Raw genomic sequence first — 27,637 nt, 5'->3', positions numbered from 1 at the left:
ATGACTTCATTTGGACTTGAACTCTAACTTGAAAAGACTTGACATCTTAACACCAAACAGAAAGTGTTTTAACAAAGTAAGTGTGTTGCGCGGCAACGGTGGAAACCATGCCAGGCGCTCGGTCCAGCCCACTGCGCCCACCACCATTGTTTCTTCCTTGTTGCTTCCAAAAGCACGCTGCGTCCAACGTTCTGCTTAGCTGCTATTCTTCTCTTCTGCATCCTACGATGACAGCAAAGACTCTGACTGTGGTTGAGGTGTCCTTTCAGCAAGCATTAATAGGAGGTGTGGGCAAAGTTGAAGAAAGGGGGATAAAAAAGCTGTGTACGGTATCCGCCCAAACAACGAGTAGGCTACTATGCAGCATAACTGGACCGTATTAATCTGTGATAATCTAAATCCACACAGAGTCAAGTGTCTCCATCCGAATCTTAATCGCAAGCCTGGAGAAAGTCCCACAAGTGCTGCCTGCGACATTAAGTATGTAACGATGTTTTTAAGACGGAGAGCAACGGCGATGTCTGCCCTGAAGTCATAAGAGAAGTTTTTTTTTTTTTTTTTTTTTTTTAATATTGTTTTTGGTGAAAAAAATATTTAAGCGAAGCAAAAAAATCTTATGTTTTTATATCCCCATCTGCCCTTCATGTCAAGCAGATGGGTCACTTACACAAAGTATGTTCTTTGTTTTTATTATTTAGGTTTCATTAATATACCACTAATGCATTCTTGCAATTGTTAGGTGTAATGATACTATTATACTAAAACAGTTTTATTTATTTGTTTTTCCACATGGAAATTCTTAGTTTTCTAATTGACTGTTTGAATTAAATATTTCTTTATTCAGATGATCTTCTTTATCATTTTTACATTTCTTAAATGTTTTTAAAGTTGGATTTATTATTATCCTGACAGTTTTTATTCAGTTCTCATAATTCCTACATCTAACACAAAACAGCTATATAAATACTATTTATTTTAATAATCTGATCTTACTCATATAATTTTATAAAAGCAGGTGTATAGTATTGCAGTTGTAGCATTTTTTAATTATGTACCACTTTGGTCATTATTTTGTAAATTTGCGGATTTTTTTTTACGTTCCATCAGCACTGATCTTCTGATAATTTGAAGTTCACTCCATCCATTCTAAATCACATTTCAGAATAATTTTTTAAATGTAATTTTTTCTAATTACATTTTATATTTAGGTCAGATGACTTTTTGAATACTTGGTATGTACAATTTAGGACTTGCACTCGACTTCAGACTTTCATACTTATTTGGGATTGACTTGAGACTTAAATACAATGACTTGGGCCCACCTCTGTTAATTATGTGCATATGTATAAACTAATCACACACAATTCCCTAAAACAGTGGGGGACATTAGAGTTTACAAGCAGTCTAGTAAATATTCAGTTTCACAAACTGTGTTCCTACTTTGTCTTTGAAAGTATGGAACTAGATTTATCTGTTTTCTGTGTCTGGAAAGTCTGGAAAAAAAGCAAATAAGAGTATGTAATAGAATATTCTGTTTACAGACTTTATTGTTTTCTCCCATTGTCTAAAAAAGATGTCCTTCTTTCTTTTATTGAATTTTTCTGTTTCCCTTCTCTCCGTTTTCCTCATATATTTTCTTGTCCTTCGTTGGTTTCTTCCCCCCTTGTGTTTAGTCTTTTTTCCTTACTTTCTTCCTAACTTTGTTCCTTTCATGCATGTCCTTTTCCCCTCATTATCTTCTCCTTCCTTCCTTTTTGTATCCACCATTGTTTGCTTACCGTTTCTGAAATGTGGTTTCTTGTGTTGGTTGCCTCATGTGTTGTCGGTCTTATCAATATTTAAATCCTACTTTTATTATCGCATCCTTACCCACAGTTGTTTTATTTCCTAGCACTAGTGTGTTGTCAATCAGGGTGGGGAACCCTGTGAAGTAGAACAGAGAGGAGCGTATCTCTTCTTCTGCAGATGCTTGATTTCTGACAGAGCCTGAAGCACAGATTTCATCTCTGGAGTCCTGCTGTTTGGTGAATGGCATCCGTGCTGTTTCAGACGGTGCGTGTGTGTTGTGTGTGACTGCAGTTCACCAGTCTCCAGTGTCGACCCAGCGGCATCTCTCCCAGGGATCCCCTTCGAGTCAGCAGATGCCACCAAGCCCGTCCACTACTGCCCCGACTACACAGTGCGAGCTTCACTGACCTGCAGCTCATACGGGTGAGTGGATGACGCATGACTGGGCGTGTCCCATGGGACACCTGTTGGACACCTGTTGGGGACACCCTGCCCTACGTTGTTTTACCTCAATTAACTTTATTTGTAAGCATTAGTGAAGATACAAGGTTTTACAGCTACTTGGAAACAAAATGGCCTTTTTCCTATCCTTTCATCCTTTGCTTTTATTCCTTCCTTCCTTCCTTCTTCTGCTTGTTTACTCTCTATCATTATTTATATAAAGCATTTTAGTAGCTTTGAATTTTAGTTGCTTGAAAAAATGGTAACACTCCAATATATCTTTAACTGGGGTAGAACAAACTGCATCATCGGACCAACTTTTAGCCCAATATGCGTGTCCTTTATTTTAGAATCAGTGGGCTTTAATATTGGATCTGGTTGTTGCTCAGAGTTGCCTTCTTGTCTCTTCACTCTTCACCATCTCACCAGACCCATCTCATCCTTCTTTCTCTACCTCTCTACTTGCTCCTCCACCCCAACATTTATACCAAAAATCTAAATGTTAGAGAATATTTGGTGACTTAGAACTGGAAATGTGGGCCTGTTTCATAGAGTCGGGGTCCACATTTAGGGCATAATTTCAATCAGCTAGACTCTGAGAAGTTCCCCCCATGCTCAGACGGATCTTAATTCAATTCAATTCAATTCAATTCAATTTTATATATATAGCGCCAAATCATGAAACATGTCATCTCAAGGCACTTTACCAAATCAAGTTCAATGATATTATACAGATTATTCCATTTCTTTCGTTCAGTGCACTCATGTTGGCGTATGAGCTCAGCTTTAATGTAAAAACAAGCTATTCACCCAGCCTGATTTGTGATTGAGGGGCAAAGGTCTGAAATACCCGGTGGCTGTATCATTTTACTGGAAAAAAAAAAATCATGCGCCTTACCTAATAAAGCTTTGCCATGGATTCCTACATTCTAGACACATACAGAGGACACAGATGGACAGGGAGGTGAGGGTCTGCAGATTTTATTGTGTGTGCTTAAAGGAGAGTGGGGGAAAAAAAATGCTCTGAAAGATGACCCCCATGGAGCATGACAGTTAATGCACGTCCCTGATGATGCCCAGTAAAGGTTCATTAAGTCAAATTAGGTATTCCACCAACAGATTCAAGATGGATTCAGCATTTATTTATTGCTTTAAAGCATAGAACTCATTTGACTTAAGCAAAAAGAAACAAGTCTTGAATCTATATGGCAAGCCCCCACCAAAAGAAATCATAAAGAACAATACATTGAACTGCGTGCCAAACAGCTTATTTATTTTATTTAATATAAATATCTACAACCAGTGCAATATACAAACCAGTGGTAAATATCAGACAGTATAATGCTCCTTTTTGCCACCTAACTTATATTATTTTATATACTTATGCACTTTAAACCCCATATTTACTTTTGTACTCATTCCACTCAGTAAGCAATAAAGGTATAATGAGTTTTTCTTTTGTACTCGTGTCATTGGGCCCAATGGAACGAAATTTTGTTCTGTCAACACTGAATGATGAAAAAGTCTATTCAATTGCATAGAAATTTACATTTTTTTTGTTTTATTTCTTTCCATATTTTGTGTATTTATCAATTTAGAGTAGCGTTTTTTATACATTGAGTTGGGATGAGCTGGGAGACAGGCACAGGCGGCTCATGATGTCCATGATGTTTAACGGTTTGGTGTTGCTCTGTGGCCGCGTTGCAGGTGACTCGCCTGCAGTACCTGAACGCCCTCATGGCGTCGCGGGCGGGCCAGAGCCCAGATCCTCCAGAGATCAAGATCCTGCCCAACAGTCAGACGAAGCTGCTGAATGAACGAAACACCACACCAGGTAGCTTTGCTCGAAACGCCGTCTGACCCGCCGGGTCTGCTGCCTCGCCAAACCTGCGAACATTTATTTTTCCTTCCTCTTTCTGATGCCTTTGTAGTGTTTTATCTTTTCTTTTAGGAATGTGCTTTCCTGGTTTTCCTTCAGCTGAACTGAATTAATTTTCTCTTTCTCTTTCTTTTCCCTCCTTGCGTGCCTCCTCTAATCTCTGGCCCGGCCAGAGTTTCCTGTAAACTTTTCATTCTTTGATACCATTGAGAACTACTTTTAGCGGGTTTTATGCATGAGGTAAATCCAACCTAGCCCAGTCTCAGACTTACTCACAGGCTGACACATTTACCTGCTCATAATATCTGTCCCAGAGAGCCCCTCTAATCATGCTTAGAATGTCTGTGGATGTATAAAGGTAAATGCGTCTTTTACGTTTTATTCCGTTCAGCCTTGTTTTTGCCTTTTTCTTTACATCACTTTGCCCGTTTCTGTCCTACCGTAGCTGCAGTAGATATTCTTCTTCATTCTGATCAGCCTTTGTTTCCACAAAACAAAGATGTGACAGTAATACTTTGTTTGAAAAAGCCTGCAGGTGGGGATGAACCGTGTCTCTCTGGCGGCCATATTGGAGGTTCACCATGTTTAAAGGGAACTTGTTCAGCCCAGTTTTCTTCCTGCTGCATTGTAACTCAAAATCCCTTTTGGCTCCATTCCACATCTGTAGCTTGATGAGGTAAATCTGTGCCAAGAAATAGGAAAGTGTATCAGATTCAGTTCCATGTAAATAATGCATATTATGTAAATATTATGGCTGCAAAACAGTATAAAATCATGAGATGGAAATAGATAGATAGATTTTTATTACAGACTCAAGGTCCAATTTACAAAAAATAATAAAAAGGAAAAAAAAAAGACTCCTAGCCGTTCAAAAGGCCATCATACCAATGTCTCCAGAGTACAGATGAGTATTTTACTGCACCATATTTAACATTAGTCAACAGTTGGATAATTCTATTATTGGACTCGTTTAAACTATTATGGGTAGTTATTGCAATGATATCAGTTTCAATAAGTCGGCACTTTTCTCTAACCTCCCCTTCTTATCTGTCCTTCCGATACTAACTGCGACCTTTAGCATCACAGGCTCTGTGATCAGTGTCAGCAGGTAGGAAGGCGTGAGCAACGTAGTGATATTAGACCCTGAAGGATTAGCACCAGTTTACTGTTCCTCCTTTTCCGTCAAAAGGAAACTTCCAACCAACTCATGTAGGTTAAAAGAAATGGTTACTGCCTTCACCCAATAGTAGGAGTGTAACTCACCAGCTTTGTCACGATAGGATGTTCTACCAATTTGTTTGGATGGATACAAATTTAGCTGATATAGTGAAGTCTGTTACCTGCTCATCTAAAACCTGTCCAGGGTGTACTCCGCCTCTCGCCCAGTGAACGCTGGAGATAGGCACCAGCACCCCCATGAGGGATTAAACGGTTTGGAAAATGGATGGATGGATGATATAAACTCACAAAAAATACTATGATTTGACCATTTTATATCTAAGCAGTTACAGGTGTCAGGCATTTCAATCAAAAACAGAAAACAAAGCTGCTGACCTCCAATATGTACCCTGAGTGGACATGTGACATCCCCTCAGGTGTGCTAGAAACGGGACAGAATAGATGGTTTACAAAGTAATGTCCCATTCTGTCCTCCTCCTTCTCCTCCGCTATCTTTGGCTTCTGTTGCTCTGATAGTTTCTCCTCTAAACCCCCTGCCCACCTGAAACCCCCCTTTTATGTGTGTGAGCGCTTTCATCCTTATTACCTCACACCTCACAGCAGCTCTCCTCTGATTGGTCGGGTTCCACAGGTAGCAGCAGAGCCCAGGAGAGCTCAACAGAAGAGGAGGCTCATGGGTAGCACAGAAAACATTCAAACCATCTTGTTGTTAGTTTTTACTGATAAATCCCACATGGCTGGATCGTAGTTACTGGACCAGACTGGAGCAAGAGAGACTTTTATTTAACTGGGTCCGCTGTTCACACTTCTCATGTCCATCGCCATTCCTTTATGTGATCTTAGTCACTGATTATTTTATACCTGTATGTACATATGTCTGTATAAATATAAATATAGAGTGAAAAGAGAAGGTATGTGGATCTTGGGATAATTTGATTTTCTGCATTAACTGGTTTTTAGATGTGATCTGAACTTTTTCGTTTAAAAAGACAATTTCTTTTAACGTTTCATGCTGCATAATAATGCAAAATCTCAGTGTTGGCTGGAAAAGTAAGTGAACCCTTGAGTTAATAAATGTTGAAACCATCGTTGTTCCAGAGGACAGCTTTGACACCCTACCCTGGAGTTCATCAGTTCTTATAGTGCTGCTTCTGGTTCCTGAAAAGGAAGAAAATGTTGCTTTAGGACATTGCAGAAATTTCACTCGGATTTGATGTCGCTGTGCATTCCCATGCAAACTTAAATCAGGGAGACCATCACATTCAAACTGGAAAAGAGATATAAGAGGTACTGGTGCAACCGAGGACTGCACTATGCAGTTAAATGTAGTCACATAGGAGGAAACCAATTTCAGCATGTTAGATTTAGAGCAGCATTTTGTCAGAAATGCTTTGGAAATCCATAGTCATGTTTCTGTTATTATGAAAATTTAAAATAACATTTTTTTTGTAGCTTAGATCAGACTATATCCAAAGAGGCTGCAGGTTATGCTCTTTGTTCCTTTGTTACTTCCACAAAGGGAACAACTAAACTCTGGCTCAAAGAGAACCTACTTTTCAAAGCCATTTTGGGGGTAAGTGGGGATATTCAGGTTACTACAAATTTTGTCTTCCTACATACTATACCTGTTGTAGTTTTCTTTCATTGTTCCCGTGGTGTCCTGCCGCTGGTCAGATCTTACCTGGGATGTTGTCCGGTTCCAATGCTTCCAAGTCACAACTCTAATGGGAGCATTTCCATCAAACAGGTTCCAGTACTGACCCTGGAGGGAAGCGCTGCCTGTTTTCCACTAGCAAAGCGTTGACACCAGCTCTATAAATCAGGCGGTATCTAGGTACCAACTGTTTGCAGGGCTTTTCACATTTTAAACATCAGCAATAATTTTCTCACCAAAACAAAAGTCACAACATTCAAGTGGCACAATATACGAATGCCGTGACAACTGCATGGTTTGTGATAAAGACATAAAATTCTTAAGTCCACAGCGCTGCTGTCACTGTGTTTCAGGTTTATTGGAATCACAGACCCCAGATAGTGAGCAGCTTCTTTGCAGTATTAATATTGTTATTGCGATGACGATAAGTTTATGTTATAATATGCAGTCTTTAACAACACTAAGTTTTAACATCAGTAAATTGGTGGGATTATCCCTGGAATAATATGAGGTTATATTCCCTCACCTGTCCTGTCCGACTGCTTTTAAATCGCAACGTTCACATCTGTTTTAAACTGACCTTAAAAACTTTGACTACGGCTCTGTTCATAAACTCTGTCAGCTGCTTTTATAAACCAGCTGGTGTTTGAGTCTGGTTTTGTCAAAAAAAAGAAAAAGTTATTTTATTCATCTTGTCACGAGCAGCCGTTTGTTGTCTTTGTTGGGGGTAAAGATGAGGTTGAGCCGTTATGTGAGAGAGTCGTCCGTGCTATGATCATTTTAAAACAACGGCAAAATAATGACCAAGTTTACATAGTAATCTAGCCCCATCTTCTTTTCTTAGCTATTAGTGAGGTGGTGAGGTTCACATAATAAAACATCCGTCTCCTTGGGAATGTTCTAGAGAATGTAGATCCTTACCTTCTTCCTCACAAGGAGATTCTTTCCAAATCCAGTATGTATCCTGGCAGATGGAGTTTGAAGATTCGGGAGGATAAAAACAGAGAAAAATCTAGTTGTAAATCCATTCATTCTCATCTGCTGACAGTCTGGCTCTCTCTTGCTGCCTCGCAGCCTCCATTAGCAGCGACATTTCTTAGAAATTAGTTTGATTCCGATAAACCATCACCGAAATTCAAAATGCAAGAGATGGAGGATCAGACATTTACGGAGTTTAGCAATGGACAGCTTCTCTTACTCTGACTTTAGAAGTACCAAAGCCGCTCTCAACCGCGTTTTTTACATAACGGGTAAAGTGCCGGTTTAGCACTAGAACCGCTTTGATGGAAAACTGCTGTTTCACATTGTGACTTTGTGTCCTCTTCTTTGACCTTGCACATAGCAGTCTTTGTGAATTTGAGTCCTCTGAGCTGGACAGCAGGTACAACACTAAATAGATGTCATTTAGAAATTATTTTATGATCCTTTCCACCTGCATGCAATTAGACTCCTCCATGAACAATGTTTATATCCGTAGCTCAAAGGCACGTCACTTACTGACTGGTCTCTAAACTCTCTACTCCAGTTAGCTTGTACTTATGTTGGGGTTATCAGGGTTCACTTGCATTCTAATTTTTCAACTGAGACAAATGTTTGTGTGATGTTAGCGTGAACTGTTCCTGACGATACGTGCAGATCATTCTAGACAGGTTGCATACCATTCTTTTTTTTTTTTTTGGCGGGGCATTTTTTTTTTTCTTCCAGGTTTAGCTCATTGCACTAAACTGTTCCGTTGTCATTTCTTTCATTTATGGATCTAGGTGCCAAAGTTACATGTGCTTATGAATCTGTTGTGTCTCTCCATTTGGATTGAAGCATCTGTTTGTTTAAAGCTGGTTGAAAGGAGAGACGTTAATGATGTTTTATGGGTTTTTTTGTCCACCCTGAAAAGTATTGAGAGTTTTTGTAAGATGTGAGGAGCACGCTGATTTTATATAGCTACCCCATGTGACTGATTTGTGGAGCAAAACAAAAGAATCGTGTCTATGGTCAAAATGTCTGTGGATGATCAGAGCTTTAAACCCTAAATAGGAATATGCGACTTCTTTGAAGTAGACATCCTCTAGTAGTGAACAACCGTTTTTATGCAAGAATTGCCATTTTTGGAAGGGGGCGTGGCGGTTGTCAAAATCTATATGAATAAAATTTTGTTTTGAACAAGAAGTATTGGTTCAGTGCAAATGGCAGATATTAATTAACTAACTTAATTAATCAACGCATGGGAACAACTAAATTAGTGTGAAGAACTGATAAACAGTATTTTTCAAATGGGTTCTGTGTGGAACGGATCCAAAGCACCACAAAGCTTCAGTGCGGATCAGATGTTTAGCCCCCTGGTGTCCTGTCTGGGTCCTGTGTTTCTTTTATGGCATGACAGAACCATCTGATGTGGGGGGAAGGGAACCTGTGGGACACGTCCTTATATAAACATTCTGGCCACCTGGGTTTGGTCGTTAAAAGCAGTCAGACACTTAAACGCTCAAAGTTCAGGTAACATTGACAAGTTAATTGAAACAATGATTTCAAGTTCTGTTACAAAAGATTTCTAATCGTTGTTGCTGAGGAAAAGTGACTGAAAATTAATTAAGTTCTTACGACACTTCAAACTTGTTTGGCTGCCGAGCTATTTTCTTCATAACCTGAACATGTGGCCCACCTATTTTGCTGAACTTTTTTTCTTTTGTAATGCTCAATCATTCACAAACGGTGCCCTTTAAAATCCCGCCAGTTGTGATGAAGATGAAGAAGCACCGTGTATTGTCACGGCAGAATAACCTGATTTAGGGTACAGACAGAAGAGGAAAAGGATACTTGATGGGACTCAGGTCCACCTTAAAGAGGACATATGCTTTTGAGATCTTCCTTTTCACGTTGAAAACATTTAGGTGTAGCCTCTATATAAAGGGGAATTGCAACACTTTGGTCCGTATTCCTCCTTAATTTCCTCCTATGTTCTACCCTTTTCCCCCTGTTCTGAGAGCAACTTGTTTTGATGCGGCCTCTTTAAATCTAAAGGTAGCACTTCCCACCCAAACACCATTTTTACAGTATGCTGGGGGACGGTGTAATGAACAACCAATTACTTTTCCACTTGTAGCTTCAGCATCCTTCAGCTTGAACTACAAAGTTACTCAGAGTAATGAAAATGGTCAATTTGCAAGATTGGTAAACTGGAAGTCCTTGACCATTTTTAGCAGTTCCGCAGCAAATATTGTGACGTGATTGTTCAAAAACCTCAACGGCTAGAAATAAAATGCCACAAACAGAATATAAAGATATCTATGCAGCTCCTGGAACGACTACATTAAAATTTTCTACATTCCTAGAGACTCCAATTACCCAACAAAATGTATTTAAGGGCTAAAAATGCAAGTTTCACTCCTTTAATCCCGTAATAAAATCTAGCAGGGGGCGTTCCAAAACTGCAACATGCAATGATCGAGCAGAGTACCAACTTGAAGGGGAATCAGATGGACTTTTGATGTTCTCGAACATTCAGACATTTGTTTTGGGGCTGGTTTTGTGCCTGAGTCATAAGCTTGAAAGCACCTTGTTTATCATGTCATCCTCATTGGGGTGTGTCTTAAAGGTGTCAACATTCCATGTCCCTTTGTGTCTTTTGGTGTGAAACATTGAATATTCAACTTATGCCAAAAGTCAAGCATCCAGTTTCACTCCATTAATCATTATATGTTTATGAGCAAACGTGTATTTTAAGTGTCTGTCATTGGTGCAAATGCATAAATGTGAAAAAAGTCAGAAATACCATCTTAATAGAGTGTTTAATTATTTTAATACGTTATTGAAAAGGGGTACAGTTTAACCAGAGGATTTGGGTTATTTCAGGTCTATCTTAGATATTTGAATTGCATAAATGAAATAAATGGGAAATGTATTCAGTTTCAATGAAAGTTGAATAGAAAACCCCTACAGGTTTTGTTCTGTGCAGACATACGAGGCCATGGCGAGGATAAGCTTGAAAGTTAAGCCACTGTCACAGTGTTTCGTATCTTGCCATGTATGCTTAGGCATTAAAACACGTTTCATTGTGAGTGCAAATATGAAAGGAAGAGAATTTTGTGGAGCAATTCCAATCACATCCTTGAAATATCCATGTCACTTTAAATGAGCTCCCGTTCTGAATAGTGCATGTATATTGGAATCAAGGGTGTGGAATTCATTAAACTGTTTTAACATTTAAATGGAGGAGCTTTGTAGAAATATTAATATAATATTAATTATTTATATCACCTCATTGTGGGTTTTTGTTTTTACCTCTGCTCCCCCCCCCCCCCCCCAAATGCCTGGATTTTATGTGCCAAAAGTTTTACTAGTTTATAGGTTGTTTTTGATCATTCAAAATTATTTTTAACCTCGGCCATTGTTTCTGTTGGGATTGCCAGCGTAGCTCAAATCTCCAACAAAGACAAATTAGCCTGAGGCTAGCATAAACATGCTCCTCCGTAACAAACAAATGGGCGAGCGACTTTATGTTGGTGTTTAAAATCAGTTTAAATACCAAAATGACTTCTGCTCAGAACAAGGGTACTGTAAATTTTATTCTAACTTAAGCGGATGATCTTCGCACATAGCTGGTATACTAAACGGTGGACTTGGAATAATTCCAACCTAACAATGTGAGGATGCACCTGCCTTCCTCAACCTGTCATAGGCCCCAGTAACGCGTTGGTTGTGCCTCTGTTGCTCACCGTATCGCTGTCTGACGCAGACACTGATCAGTGGAACTTCATTCAGGGGGACTCTTGACAGGGTGAGCTAAAGCAATGCTGGGTATTTTCTGGTGTGGGCCCTACATCAGCTGTGTTACATTAGCACCATTTTACTTTGTATTTGTAGTCTGTACGAGTTGGATTCAGTGTTATTATTGATTTTTTTTTTCTAACATATTTTCTGAGTAAATAGATATCAGACGTCTACTTAAATTTTAGTGTAAAACTGCTACTCAATTGCTTCTGAAGACTGAATGTAGAAAGATAATCACAAATTGATCAGAGAAATGTTTCAGTGTGACGGATGCCGGTGTAGAGAGCCTTGTATTAACAATTAGCGTATCATGTTGAGGATATAGTAACTAGATATTCAATCTCTGCATTTAGGTACAGCACTGTTACTACAAGAGAACTTCCTGTCATTCCCTCTTGCTCTCTGGGTTAAATTTGTATTAAAGATTTGTTTTCATTTCTCTTTTTTGAGAACGCTGTTGGATTTGGATGCATTGAAACTCAACTGCGTTGAATCCTTTCAATACTTTCTTAAGAAATAAATACAGTCCTAATATGAAAGTCTTGGTGTTGTCTTTTTTTTTTCTCCACACAGACAAAAAATGTGCACAATTTTATTTGAACGGTTTACATGTTACATGGGGTGTACTTAGTTTTTGCACAAACCTTTTTCATTTTGGCTTCCTTACTGTTTAATGAATGATGACATCAGAAAGGTTGTGTGTGTTTTTGTACACTTGAGGTAAAATTCTGATTATTTTAGAACCAGAACAAAATCGGATCCCATACATCATATTAGCAAATATCAGTTGATTCGCATATGAATTTAGTATTTGGGTGTCATCCCATTCTTAAGCCACAGGGTTCAATATAATGTTGGTCCACCTTTTGCAGCCATAACAGCTTAAACTCTTCTGGAAAGGCTCTCCACAAGGTCCTGAAGTGTGGTTATGAGAGTTTTTCAAAGCACATTTGTATGGTCAGACAGTGATGTTGAACGAAAAGACCTGGTCCAGAGTCCCTGCTCTAATTCATCCCAAAGATGTTCTTTCAGGTCGAGGTCGCCAGGCCAGCCAGGGCCATCCACACCAAACTCTCTCATCCATATCTTTATAGATCCAACATGACTGTGCGCCAGAGCACAAAGCAAGAAGAAGAGCAGCCTTCTCCAAACTGTTGGCACAAAGTTGGGAGCATGGACATGTCCAAAATGTCTTTGTCTGCTGAAGCGTTCAAAGTTGCTTACACTGGAACCAAGGGGCCAAGCCAAGCTCCTGAAAAGAACCACACACCAGAATCCACCCTCCACCAAACTTTACACTGAATACAATACAGTCTGACCAGTACCTTTCTCCCGGCCACTGCCAAACCCAGACTGCTCCATCACATTGAATGAGTGCATTGGACGCATTGCTCTTGGTGATGTAACCTTGGATGTAGCTGCTTGGCCATGTGAAAACTCTCCTGAGCTAATCTGAAAGGCCACATGAAGTTTGCAGGTCTGGGGCGATTGACTGCAGAAAGTTGATGACATCTACGCACTACACACTTCAGCATCTGTTGCCCGCGCTCTATCAGTTTACCTGGCCTGCGAGTTGCTGTACTTCCTCATCATTTCCACCATGTTATACTACCACTCGTAGTTGACTGAGGAATATATAAGAGTGATGAAATTTCCTGACGGAACATGTAGCTCAGGCAGCATCCTATCACAGAACCATGCTGGAGTTCACTGAGCTCCTGAGAGCGACCGGTTCTTTCACAAATGTTTGTAGATCGGTCGGCAAGGCTAGAGGCTTGCCACCTCATCAGGAGCATGCCTAGGTGTTGTAGGGAGGTCATACAGGCACGTAGAGTCCACCCACAATACTAAGCCTCATTTTGAGTTGTTTTAAGGACATTAAATCAAAGTTGGATCCACCTGTAGTGTGTTTTTCCACTTTAATTTTGAGTGTGGTTCCAAATCCAGACCTCTATAGGTTAATACATTTGATTTCCATGGATAATGTTTGTGTGATTTTGTTATCAGCACATTCAGCTATGTAAAGAACAAAATATTCAATAAGTATTTAATTCATTCAGATCCAGGGTGGTATTTCAGTGTTCCCTTTTTTTTTGAGCAGTGTGTGTGTGTTGGACATGTTAAAAAATATTAACACTGACAGTGTGCCTAATTTCTTTTTATCATAAGAGCAAAATCCCCAAATGTTATTTGCTAATTTAAAATTACTAACCCTCTCAAAAGTCATTTTTGTAATCCAATCCCTGCCACTAATTCATTTTTAAGAGGGTTTTCTCAAGATAAACGATTTAAGTATTGGCATCAAGCAAAAATGCCATTTGCTATTATTTGTTCCCAGATTGATAACATATTAGTTTGCGGCATTCCAACTTTGTCTTCCTTTTTTGTTCAAACGGTATGTACAAAAACAAAACAAACAAAAAAAATTCCTTTGTTATAGTTATACATAAACATTTTTCGAAAAGTGGAAACAACATCGAATTCTTTGTTTGGGTGCAAAAATGTGGCCGTTAAACCTAATTCTGAAATAAAAACCTAAAAAGCTCAAACTTCAAATGACTACAGCCCTTTTACATGCTGACAGTAAGCATGATCATTACTGCACTTCTACAGTGTTCATCCACTGCTCTACAGGTCAAAGGTGAAATCCATATGAAAGTCGAGGCCGATGCCTTCCTTCAGACATGCAGCTCCAGCGTTGTTCCTTAACGCTGGAGGCTGTTGGCAGCTGAGACTGCATGGCTCTGCCACTGCAGTGACAGCTGCTGCCATCTTCAATGTGAGGTTGCTGTGAATTGTTGAGTTTGTGTTATATCACCACCAGGGGTCACTGCAGCTCTTTAAGAATCCCTCTTCTCTCCAGTCAAAATTGAGGCTAAAGTAAAAATTTAAGGTTAACTGCTTATTTAGAAAACCTGAAATAGGAGTATATATATATATATTTTTTTTTAATAGAGTTTAGATACAAATGGTTCAAAAGAGAAATGGTCTTTCCTTGTATGCACAATTTCTTTGTAAGGTTTTTGATAAAGTTTTTACATGAATGTATCTGACATGACAGAGTAGTGTTATAATTATTGTGATATGCATAATACAACACACAAACATTTTCAGAATATGAACCTTTATTTTCTGACATTACCATAAATCACATTGCATGTTAAATTAGATCTACTACAATGAAGAGGTTTTGTTACAGATTTTAAGTGCGACAGGAACAGAACCTTAAAAGCCAACGCATCAGAAAGGGTTTAAAACAGCTCCTCTAGCTCCTGTGTCATTCCACGCTGGCGAAAAGACCTGCTGAGCTCTTCCAGAACAGGGTCTGACTACAAGAAACTTTTGAAGACCCAGTTTAGCATCCCCTAACCCCTTTATTTCATCTCTTTCTGGTGCAGACCTGTATTCTATTTTACACCGTCACCTCTGCACCTGACTACTGGTCTTCCTTCTACGTAGCTTGTCATTGGCTTTGATATAAACTGTGTTGCGATATTTACAAATTGTTATGGATTAAAGCGTCTCCAAATGCATAAATATAACTTTCTATAAAGCAGGTAGCATAACACATTCATAAAATAAGAGAAGAAATCCTTTAGAATCTTTTTTGTTTTAACTTCTATAAATGTAAAATACTGACTTAAGTGAGTCTAGATGCTAAAGAAGAGCATTACATTAGTTATTTTAGGACTATCCCCTTACATGATTTCCCACCAGTGAAAACAGAGAAAAAAAAGTTCTTTTGTTTTCACCTGAGGTTTTCCTTTAAATAGTTTTTTTAATACCTGAGATTGATAGTATAGCTCAACTACAACCCCATGAAATAATTAGATTGTTGCTCTATCCAGTGGTGACGTACTAGATACCATAGTCCCTTAGATACTCCTCAGGCGAGGACTTTGAAGGAGGTGACGCGTGACGCAGCGTCTATCTGGCACATCTCCACCGACTGATCACTGTCCTCAGAGGAGGTGCTGATGAACCAGCCGGGGTACTTCACTGACTCGAAGGTGTACAGAGACACCGTGCCGCTCTTGTTGAAAAGGAAGCGAACCATGTCTTCTTCTTTGCTGATCTCCTTTAAACGCTCCTCGCTGCATTCCTAACAGACACAGAGAGGAGGAATATTGAAAGAAGGTTGTGGGAGGTCTGATGGCCGATGATGGCAAATGTACAATTTTATTTAGTTTTTATTAATCATGCTATGCAGGCTGGCTGAGTCAAAATGTACAACTGAAGGACACGAGCAGGTTGACAAAAGGGCGCCCTCTGTTTCTTTACAGTTAAGCCCAAAATGAGTCATACCCTTGGCTGACTAAGATTTGAAATTATTTTCACCAAACTAAGAACTAAAACTAAAACTTAATTTTAAATCAAAAATCATTTGATAAAGAGTAACTTTGTGTTTCATTGCGAAGCTGTCCAAAAAATCCTTTTCAAGGATTAAAAATATGACTGTTTTAGGATTTTGGGTTTACCTCCAAGTTCAGCAGAACTTTATCATCTGTCTTAGAGCAAGACATATGCAGGTCCTTGGTGACTGATAAGAGTACAACCATGCAGTCAGCACTGGAATTGGGGGGAGGTCTGTAGCTGGACATTTCAAAGCTCACTGGAAAGAAGAAAACAAAGACAGAGGGTTATTAATGCAGAAACTTTTACTGCAAATCTCAGGCAAGTGAAAAAGTTTGTTTGCATAATTTATCTGAAATAAACAACAAAATATGGATAGGCATTCGCACATCTTCCTCAATACTTTGGAGAAGCACCCTCAGCAGCAATCATGGCCTCAGATATTCTTGGGCATGCCTCTACCAGCTTGGCGCATCTGTTTTCAAGTATTTTCTCCTGTTTTCTGCAGATCCTCCTAAAGTCAGTCAGACTGGATGGTCACCAATGCTGGGAAGCCACCATTATCTATTTCAAGAGATGTTCATTTGGAATTAAGTTCAGGATCTTGTTGGGCCGCTCAAGAACATTCTTATGCTGCTCCTCCAGCAGCTCCTTTGCTATGTTGGCTGGATGGGTCTATGTCTGCTAGTTGCAGAGGTGTCTGGGTTCCAGAGCAGTCTGGAGCAGGTTTTCCTTATATTTGCCTAGTGTTATATTTGCGCTGTGTGGACAAGTCATCCAGTAGCTGCTAAATAAAAATATCCCCACAGCATAATACTCCCACCTCCTTGCCTCGCAGTACGTACGGCAAAAACCAGATGATGGGCAAATGCCCGTGCTCCTCCAGAAATGGCATTGGGTGTTCTGATCAAAATGTAGTTTTCTTCTGGTCTGACTGCCTCTAAGGTTTATTTCAGCAAAATATAAGCAGGCTGCTATCTTAATCTAATCTGCTATGAGAGCATATCTCATGTTCAACCCTGACTGCTGTCTCAGTTCCACAGAATGATGCTGCCACCACTGCACTCCACTCTAGGCATGGTGTTGGCCAGGTTATAATCAGAGCTTTGTTTCTTCCAGACATGATGCCTGGCATTCAGGCAGCACAAATAAATCTTCTTCTCCTCCTGTGGTGAGATAGTCCTTAAGGTGGCTTCTGGGAACTGCAGACGGGCTGACATGTGCATTTTACAGAGGAGGGGCTTCTCTGTGGCCACTCTGCCATCCAGGCCTTATGGTAGGTTTTCAACGATGAGTAACCCATTGATTTACAAATGCATCACTGCATTTGTAAATGCATGTCTAAACCTTTTTAAACAAATCTCAATCTATAAGCAAACGTAGCTTAATTTGCAAGTACTCAAAGAAATCTGTTTGTGGTCTTTCGTTACCTTTGCAATCACCGTATCCGCCTTTCAGAATGACGGCCTGCAGCTTTGACCGCTTTAGATTAAGGATGAAATCTTTCTGGTTTTTATCACACAGCGTCAGCTGTTTCCAGCAGCTGAAACGCTGAAAGGAGTTCCAGCATTTGTGAAAAACGGTTTCTGTGGAGAGAAAGACGACACGCTCTTAGTAGCTTTCACAAGATGGGCGTATTTTTCATTTTTCCACAATTTAAGGGCTTCCCCTGTGGTGGTGAATGGGGTTTGATCCATCATATTGTTAAATGCAGTACTTTATATCTCTGCAAAAGCAACATATATCACTGCAAAAAGAGGATCTGTCCGCCTCATCTAAATGTAATGTCTTGTGGCTGGTTGGATTCTGAAACCTTCAAACATCCTGTTAAAATGCAGTTTATGAAAATGTTGCGGTGGTATTAATACCTACCTTCCACCACACAGTCCATGATGGCGCTGCAGAGCTCATAATTGCTGTTAAACTGAGACAGGGACTTTTTCAGCCTGTTCGCAGCCAGCACCAGGTTAGCTACACTTTTCATGGTCTTCCTGTTGTGGGTAACCCTCAGGTCCAGGTCACTGCTGAGCTCAAAGATCTCAGTCCTTACATCCTGCAGAAAAGAGCAAATACAAACCACACCAGCATTACCTTCTGTTTTGAAGCACTGCTTTCACTTCACCGCAGATTTGAAACAAATTGACACAGGTGAACATCCAGGGAACTGATGTGGATATAGTGGACTTTTATAAGTATCTGGGTGTTCACCTGAACAATAAGACGGAATTAAGTCTTTTGGAGTGCGTGGGGCGCTACTGAAGACCTTCTTTGACTCTGTGGTGGCATCAGCCACTTTCTATGGTGTGGTCTGTTGGAGCAGCAGCTTATCTGTAGCTGAGAGGAAGCGGCTGGGTAAACTCATTAAGAGACCAGCTCTGTCCTGGGATGCCCCCTGGACCCAGAGCAGGTGGTGGGAAACAGGAGGACTGTAAGAAAAATCACTGATGGACAATGTCTCCCACCCCATGCAAGGAGCTCGAGAGCTCCTTCAGTGACAGACTGCTGCATCCTAGATGCTCCAAGGAACATTTCCGCAAGTCCTTCGTCCCGGCTGCTGCCAGACTTTATAATCTCAGCTGCTCCCAACAGACATTGTAACTGTTTACATCATGTAAATGGTTGCACAGGTTCTGATCCAACCATTAATTATTTACACTGTTCCCAGGTGCTGAGGTAACTTGCACACACCTTATCTACTTCGGGATGCTGCTGTAATATTATGCATATTGCATATTCTATGAATGTGTTCTAATCCGGTAACACCTTTCTCCTGCCAAGATATAAAGTTGTCATTCTGAAAGATCTTTGGTAGCTGTCCATTTCCCCATAAAGGGGTTTTAGAGGAAAGAAAGCATTCTATTTTATACATTTTATGAAGCTTGTAACTAATTTGGATTCATTGGATGATTAAATGAATATGGGTTGCAGTTTAAATTTAATTTTTTTCATATTTATACAATACATTTATTGATGTATCCTCTTTCATCTCTATTGTCTCAATATTGAGCCATGAAGGAGAAGTCATCTCAAACATCTCTGCTAAGAACCTAAATTGAGCAGCATAATAGTACATCTGAAAATTAGGTGAGCTTCCAACCTCCATCCTCATATTCCGCTGATAATTTATCCATACTTAGTCTTGCCCTGCCAAATACATTTTGGTTATTTTTCAAGAGAGGAAAAGAATGCTATTGGGACATGTATTGGAAGTGACTAAAACATGTAGAAACCTAGGGAGGATATTCATTTCTATGACACTGATTCTACCAAATAATGTAAGAGGTAGTCTGCCAGGATTTCTGAAGTGTATTTAGTTTAATGAAACCTTAAAGCTCACCGATTCAATGCTTCATCTTTCCTAAAAGGTGATTCAGTTAAAGTGAACTTGGTGATGTTTACCTTAATGTCTTCAGTATGTAATAAAGTAAAATGGTCTAAATAAACAATTGTTTATTTTACAAATAGTTTGATTATGGAAATTTGAACTGATATCCCTAAAGAAACCTTTAATCCTTGCATTCTGTCAGTCGGTCAGCATGTTTTAAGGAATCCCTCCTCCTCCTCCAAACTATCAACCCTGATGGTGGACAGTTTGGTCTCGTTGTGTGCACAGTGCTGAAGCTGGATCAGGTAAAGCAAAGGAGCAGATCTGTCTGAGGAGCTCAGAAAGAAGATTCTAGAGATACATAAAAGTGAAGGCCGAAATAACAGCTTCATGATGTGGTCATATTAGTATCAAAAATTAAAAAGTCCATGGGACTGTAGCCAACTTCCCTGTAGCGGGTGAAAAAGAAACAAAACCCGATGTTGATCCGACAGACAGTGCTAATTGTAGAAAAAGAGCAGAAGACACGACTCAAAACCATTCAAACCGGGAGCATTTTGTACTATGATGAGCCATGGAAGACTCCACATTTGACAGAAAAACACAAAAAGAGAGATTATCACTGACCAAAATGCTGGCTGATAAACCCCAGCCATTCTGGGAGAATTTCCTTTGGGCTGACTCACGACAGTCCAAAGGAAATAGCAAAGCCTCAAGACTACCAAGGCTTCCTGAAGCCAAACATACTCCACAGACTCTGAAAGCTCCACCTCAGTCCCAGGTTCTCCAAGAGGATAATAAGCCAGAACAAAAATGGCTTAGAATGAGACACTGGACTGTTCAGAGATGGCCTTTAATGACCCCTCCTATCAGAATCCTTCTGAACAAACATGGGTAGATCTGAAAACGGCCGAGTGGAGACTTCACCCTTCAATCCTGACACAGCTGGAGCTGATTTCCCAGGAAGATGGAGCTACCTTTTACGTTTGCAAAGGCAGACGTCTCATTGTGAAGGACAGAGATTGCTTGTTGGCAGGGAGTGCTGCAGAAGGTGCTGCCACACAGTAGCAAATAAAGGGTACTTTTTTTCTTGTTCATTCCATTTTCTTATGGGTAAGTATGAAATATTAAGGTGAAGGATAGTTAGTAGCACTGTTGCCTTGCAACAAGAAGGTCCTGGGTTTAAAAATCTGTTCATGGTGTCTTTCTGCATAGTTAGAATGTGCTCCCAGAGTATGCATGGGTTCTCTCTGGGTATTCCTTTGCCCTCCCACAGTCCAGATACGCGACTGAGGTTAACTGGTCTCTCTAAACTTCCCTTAGGTGTGAGCGCGTGTGTGGATGGCCTGTGATTGACCGGCAATCTGTCCAAGGTTTACAGCAAAAGCATTACATTAAGTAAGTCTTACTGTAAGAAAGTCTTTAAAATAAATGTGGTTTTTTGTTCCTGTGTTTTCTATGTGTGACGAGGTCATTCTCTTTGTTTGAAGGATCCTTCAAACAAAGTTTTTTCAATGGATAACGAGACTGATGAAATCTTGCAGCGACATATTTAATATAACTTAGTGTGGCCATCAATGCTGCTACACACTACATAGAATAGTTATAAAAGACAAATCTTACCTCCAAATCACTGAAGGGAAATGTGTACTCAGCTGAGCTAATGGCAAAAAAAAAAGAGATCAAATATGTTAGTGAGGCATCGTACTTCACATCAGCACAACATCCAGTTTACTATTCAGTCTGGTTTATACATCATTTGGTCAAACACTGTTATAAGATGACTCAAACCAAAAACCACCAAACCAAAAAGGTAATTTTTTATCAAAAAGATGGTGTTGGTCTTTTCATAATAAATCTGTAAAAGCATGTGTTCAGTTATTCTCTTCCAATTCAGCTATTTTCTCTGAACCTCAAGAAAATTATGAACTCACAACACATTAAAGAATACCGACAAAATGACTCGATCCGTTAAACAAGATGGAACAATCTCATATGTTATCTTTTAGAAAGAATGTTTTAACTCTGCAACCGACTAATTAAACTACAGTGGCGATCCAAACCACTAAAGTCAATGTTCACATTGTCGCCAGCCTGTCGTCCTGATGAATCATTTGTCTACCTGCAGTTAAACAGGGCATCAGTCCGGTTCCAACATTATGTTATGTTCCCAGGCAGGTTTAAATAGGAAGCTAAGGTCCAGGAGCCTGACAGCCCGGACCCGTTCCTTTTCAAAAGACGCAGTAGAGCAGTAGATCCCTCTCCGATCTGCTTGAAAGGAGGTTCTGCTTCTGAGTTACCCCACTGCTGCTAATCATGTTCAGAATGATCAAAAACATGCCCAAAGTCCCAAAATGAAGTTGTGATCCTTATTTAAATATGGAAACGGTAAACTGTCACAGGAAGTTAAAACAATAAAATCATAATCCACAAGACTAAATTGAGTATCAAATATTTTTCTACTTACCAGTGCAGCGCTTGAGCTAAATCAAAGTCAGACATTGAGCCGAAGAGTTAAGTTCTTTGAAATGAATGGTTTGATCAGACAGTCACGTTTGAGAATTTATAAACAACTCACTTCCTTTTAGAAACTCTCTCACCAGGGCTTTGGAAACCCCATCACTGCTTCTTTTTTTTTTTGTGGCAGTCGTGGCCTTTATTGAAAGTAGGCTGAAAGAGAGGGGGAAGACATGCAGTAATGGTCCACCAGGTTTAGTTGAACCCGGGAGAGCCACATCAAGGGTGAAGGCCTTTGTACATGGATCATGTGCGTCACTGGTATGCTCCATCACTTTTTTGACATGTGGGGAATGTGCCATTCTGCAATAGAGTCCTCAGAAATCTACAGATCCCTGTTAAAATGCCAAGCTTTTGTGATGTTAAAAAAATTAGATGATGATAAATCAATCCCAAACCTTTTGAGCCATATATCCTTTACAATTTGGTTGAAAACTAAACAAGAAGGAAGAAAGATGCAATAACCTGGTTACATTGGTGAGCTCACTTTTTGTTGAAGCACCGTCTGATTCAGTTTAAAGTTCAGGTTTGCTTGGTAGGGGCCTGTCAGCGTCCCACAACTTGACTTGACAATATATTACCCATAATGCCCAGCTGTACTTCTCCAGATCTCTTGAGGTGACCCCTCCTGTTTTCTGTTAGATTTAATTCTGAACTCTGGCTAGGGAATTTCAAAACTTTGATTTTCCTCTCATGAAGAGGTTCTTTTGTTGATGTAGATCTATGCTCGAACCCACTGCGATGCTGAAGAATAAAGCCCAGACACCTAAACGTTTTTGACCAAGATCCCTGGTGTTTGGAGCTGGTCATTACTTCATCCATCTAGAATGAGAAGACATAGAACACAACCAGTACTGGTTGGAAACTCCTGCAGCTGCTTCAGTGTTGCTGTCGGCCACTTGGCAGCTTTCCTAATCAGTTCTAGTCTTATTCATCCATCAGTTTCAGAGAACTGATGAGTTCTTGTCATTTCCCATTTAACTCCAGATATTGTTGGCTTCCTTCACTGTACCACAGAGAACATAAGAAAAGGTTTGTTTTGTTCTCCTGACTGATTCCTTTATACAATGAGATCCTAGTCTAGACCCTTTCTAACCTCTCTGTGAACCATAGCTTTAGCAATTATCAGACAAAAATCTCAGTGTTTTGCTGCCCACACAAGTATTTGTTGCCCTTTCTTATTGATTCTTGGTTAAATCTTCAAGCTGGGTTGATTTGAAACGATTGTAGGCTTTCTACGTCAAGATAAGGCTATGAGCAGGCGTGTGCAGCTTTTATGTGGTTACTGTTCTGTGTAGCATGGTGCTTATATGACCTACATTACAACTTTCCTCTGCTCAACCACATCCTCTGACTTCTGTCCGATCTCGCTGATGTTTCTGATATAATTACTAGTGATGCATTTTAAAGTCCCAGTTAGAACTAAACTTTTTTGCAAAATCAAGAGATAAACACATTTTTTAGTGTTATAACTGTTGACTTTTTAGGTAAAAAAGAAAAAAGAAAGAAAGAGATATCTGCCCCGCTCCATCCTAACCTGGAAACATTTTTCCAGATGTCTTATTGCATCACAGAAAAACCAAACAAAAAAAAACATGTAAAACCTGAAGGTGTTTTGTTTGCATTCAAGAAAGATTGTATGGAAAGCAAATCTGACCGAGTGGATGAGACAATCAGAATCACCACTGATTGCCACATTTATCTATGTCACCAGGATGAGAAATCTGGGGGGAAAAGAAAGAAAAGAAGATGAAAGTTTTGTTCAGTGCATTCAAGGGTGAATTCACCTTTGCAGATTTGGTCCTGTTCCACTTATCCTGCAATTTAAACAGAGTCTGAACCTTATATGCTTGTCAGGTTTTATCATTCTGCCTCAAAAATTGAATTTCAGCTAATATATTACTACTGGTTGTTATTCAGTCAGTAACATGATTAAAGGTTTGTGAATTTCTCAGTAAATATAGATGTGGAGTTTTATTATCTGTGTAACAAAGGTTGCGAAAATTTGCAAAAATGATGTAAGATTCAAAGCATTAAAGAAACCTTTAAAGCCTTGAAACACAAAGTGCAAAGTGGGTTTTTGTTCAATTCAATTCAGTTATATTTATATAGCGCCAATTCACAACACGTCATCTCAAGGTACTTTACAAAGTCAATTTCAAAAATGGTAATCTAAGCCACTCTAACTGGAAGCGTCGTCAAAAATGAAAGTTGTAAACCTAGTCTTAAAAGTAGACAGGGTGTCTGACCTGAGCTAACATGAACAAACTGGAATCTGTTAGACAGATAAGATTTAAACCAGTCTAATGCCTCCCCCTTAATTCCCACAGTATGTTCAAGTCTTTCTAGGAGAATATTTTGATCAATTGTATCGAATGAAGCACTGAGATCTAACTGGACAAGTACAGACACCAGTCCAGTATCTGAGGCCATGAGAATATCATTAGTGACCATTCTCAAGAACTTTAGATAGTAAAAGAAGATAGGTAATTAATTTCAATTTGTCTGTAAAGTCATCTTGATCAAGAGATGGTTTCTTAAGTAAAGGTTTAACAGCTACTTTACATATTAATTTACTAATCATAGATTAATCATGTCAAAAATGGGGGCATTAATCAAAGGGAATACTTCCTTAAATAACTTGGTTGGGATTTGGTTTAACATACAAGTTGAAGGTTTAGATGAAGCTAAAATTTTAGATAACTCAGAAAGCTCTACTGTGTCTAAACAGTTCAAGCACTAATCAGGTTTGAAAGATTCCTCCAATGCTTCCTCACTTACTGGGGATGAGGAAATCATGTTTGGGAGGATGCCAATGATTTTATCTTTACTAGAATAAATGTTATGAAGAAAGATCATTATTGCTGAAAGCTGAGGGAATGGATGGATCAACAGAGCCATGACTGAGTTTGGCAACTGTACTAAAGAGAAACCTAGGATTGTTCTTATTCTTTTCTATAAAGGATGAAAAATATGCTGCTCTAACTTTGTAAAGGTCTTTTCGTACAACAGTAAATTGTTTTTCCAGATTAGGTAGGATTCCTCTTGATGTGTAGAGGGTAATTTTCTCTCCAACTTCCGGATATTGTGTTTCAAAAAACGCAGCTCTAAATTAAACCAGAGAGCCAGCTTCCTGTGAATAATCACCTTCTTTTTCAAGGGGGCTACATTGTCTAATGCAAAACGCAATGAGGATGTGACACCGTCAACAAAGGCGTCAATTTGTATATCTGTATAAAGATATACCAATGTATATTTGTATAAAATGTTTGTATATCTGAATATCTAGAGCGTGTAACAAAAGCAATTTCCCTCCGGGAATATTAAAGTATGTCTGATTCTGATTCTGAATGGGAAGAAACAACATTGCTTCCATCTGGGGGGCATTTCTGTGATACTGAGTATATCAAAAGGGGGACAGACTCTTTAAAGTTTTATACAGCATTATCTGATAAAGAGCTACTATAATGAAATCTTTCTTGGGGAGTGGAGAACTCAGTCAAATTTAACTCAAAGATTATTAAAAATCATCAGATATGACTGATTGGTTGTGAGGAAATACTGTTAATTCTTCACAGTCAATACCCTATATCAGCACAGTATCCAAAGTATGAAGGCAAGCGTGTGTCGGTTAATGCACATTTTGAACAAAAACAATTTATTGTTGGATAGTTTTAAAGGTTACATTAAGTTTATCACATTCAGTCTCAACATGAATGTTAAAATCCCCACTATAATAACATTGTCAGTGTTTAACATTAAATCAGATAAGAAGTCTGAGAACTGATCTAAAAACTGAAGGTAAGGGCCTGGTGAACGATACAAAACAAGCAGAAGAGGTTTTTTTGCTTTGCAGTTTGGATGAGGGAAACTAAGGGTTAAATGTTCAAAAGAATTGTAGTTATCAATTGGCCTGTGACTAATTAATAAATTAGACTGAAAGATGGTTGCTACTCCTCCTTCTCGTCCTATAGTTCTGGGAATGTGGAAATTTAAATAGTTAGAGGAAGTTGACTCATTTATACTAACATAGTCCTCTTACAGTAAAATAAATCAATCTGATTTTAAGAAATCAATTAACTAACAAAGTTTTTGTAGGGAGAAACCTTATATTTAAATCTCTTTGCTGTGACATCTCTCTGCTTCTAACACATTAGCACATTTAAAACACATTCTCTGTTGCTGCACTTCATGTTTGGGAACTCCTCGGGTTTCACATGGTCTGCTTTTCTCGGCATGGTAAGACGTCACTAGCCTTGCTCAGACTAGCTTCAGCTTTAATATGGCTTCCTCCCCTATCCTTCCATCAGCTTCTCCATCTCTGTCTAAGTTTCCCCCTCTCTCTTGCTCTCTGTGTCTGATGTCTAGTTATCACTCTGCCTCCTTTAGTGATAATAGTACGTGTAATAAATGTAGTGTTTTTGTAGCTTTGGAGGCGAGTTTGTCAGAATTGGAGACCCGGCTCCATGTTGTTGAAAAACCAGCAGATAACCACCCCTTAGCTAGCGCAGAGCCACAGAGATTAGCTTCACGTAACGGTCCCCCTACAGTACCCGAGCAGCCGACAATACGCAGGAAGCAAAGTTCTAGATTCCTGTGTCAAATGCCAGCCAGGGGCCAGAATGGGCGACATCAAATCCCACCTGAAACTGCTAGCTAAGGATAAGCGTACAGACAGTAAGATTGTTATTCACGCTGGCGGTAATAATACCCGGCTACGCCAATTGGAGGTCACTAAAGTTAGTGTTGCTTCGGTTTGTTAGTTTGCTAAAACAACGTCAAACTCCATAATTTTCTCTGATCCCCTGCCTGATCTGACCAGTGATGACATGTTTAACCACATGTTATCATTCAACTGCTGGTTCTCTAGGTGGTGTCCTGAAAATGATGTGGGCTGCATTGATACATTAATAACTGGCAAATTTTCTGGGGAAACCTGGTTTGATCCGGAGAGACGGCATCCATTCCACTTTGGATGGTGCAGCTCTTCTTTCTAGGAATCTGGCCAGATTTATTAGTTCACCAAAATGCTTACAACCCAGGGTCGAGACCAAAAATCAGAGTCAACGTTTAACACACCTCTCTGCAGCTCCTGTACTGTTACCCACCTATTGAGACAGTGTCTTTACCACGGCCAAAACTAAACAGATTAAAAACTGATCTAAAAGGAGCAAATCATAAAAATCTCATAAAAATCAATACAACCCAATCTGAAAAAAAAAACTATTAAATGTGGATTATTAAGATAAAATAGAGTCTGGAACACCAAACCTCAGTCCACATCGCAGCAACAGAAAACAGGAACTAACACAATGCGTTTGTTAGTGTTGCTTTTTTGACAGTTTGTTATTTATTCATGCTTGAAAGGTCTTATATTCAGTTCATTTCACTTTGCTTATGATTGTTATTTGGGTCTTGCCATATGGGTTAATATCTTTGGAATTGGTTCCTTTTTTATTTCCTGTTGGGTTGTTCTCTTATGTTTCTTTCTAGTTCTTATTGGGTGTAGTTCTTTGTGTCAGTTAGTCTCCTACCCTCAGGCCCCATCCACATAAAAATGGGTTTGGCTCTAACCGACAAACTCAATCCACCAGTGCCAGCCCGAGCCTCTTGGGGGCCCTAAGCAGCAGAATTTGATTTGGGAGGCCCCCCTCCCACCACGCAGAATCACCTATGCTAGAAGATTGTTGACACAAATGTCACGCTACAATGTTATAGTGAAAATTATAAACGAATA

At 39.5% G+C, this 27,637-nt stretch overlaps 1 protein-coding gene and 1 long non-coding RNA gene across 3 annotated transcripts; one reads left to right on the top strand and one right to left on the bottom strand.

The window, feature by feature from the left end:
* Positions 1–2,187: 2,187 nt before the first annotated feature.
* On the top strand, positions 2,188–6,042 carry LOC118563980. Of its 2 annotated transcripts, none has more exons than XR_004931563.1 (3): positions 2,188–2,211; positions 3,937–4,063; positions 5,919–6,042. It is a non-coding gene; the product is annotated as an uncharacterized LOC118563980 (long non-coding RNA). The 2 variants fall into 2 exon arrangements; XR_004931564.1 differs by lacking the exon at positions 5,919–6,042 and adding an exon at positions 4,282–4,434.
* An 8,775-nt stretch (positions 6,043–14,817) lies between these two features.
* Positions 14,818–24,699, bottom strand: il1b (interleukin 1, beta). The gene is made up of 6 exons (XM_036140725.1): positions 24,682–24,699; positions 21,007–21,090; positions 17,931–18,111; positions 17,489–17,644; positions 16,184–16,317; positions 14,818–15,807 (listed from the first exon to the last, which is right to left on the bottom strand). Exons 1-6 carry the CDS (start codon positions 24,697–24,699, stop codon positions 15,592–15,594), a joined length of 789 nt encoding a protein of 262 aa, XP_035996618.1. The 3' UTR covers positions 14,818–15,591.
* Between the last annotated feature and the right edge of the window lie 2,938 nt (positions 24,700–27,637).

The sequence above is a fragment of the Fundulus heteroclitus genome, chromosome 8, assembly GCF_011125445.2.
Source record: "Fundulus heteroclitus isolate FHET01 chromosome 8, MU-UCD_Fhet_4.1, whole genome shotgun sequence".
NCBI lineage: Eukaryota > Metazoa > Chordata > Actinopteri > Cyprinodontiformes > Fundulidae > Fundulus > Fundulus heteroclitus.
The sequence above is the reverse complement of the archived record's forward strand: the minus strand, read 5'-3'. Positions and strand labels throughout refer to the sequence as shown.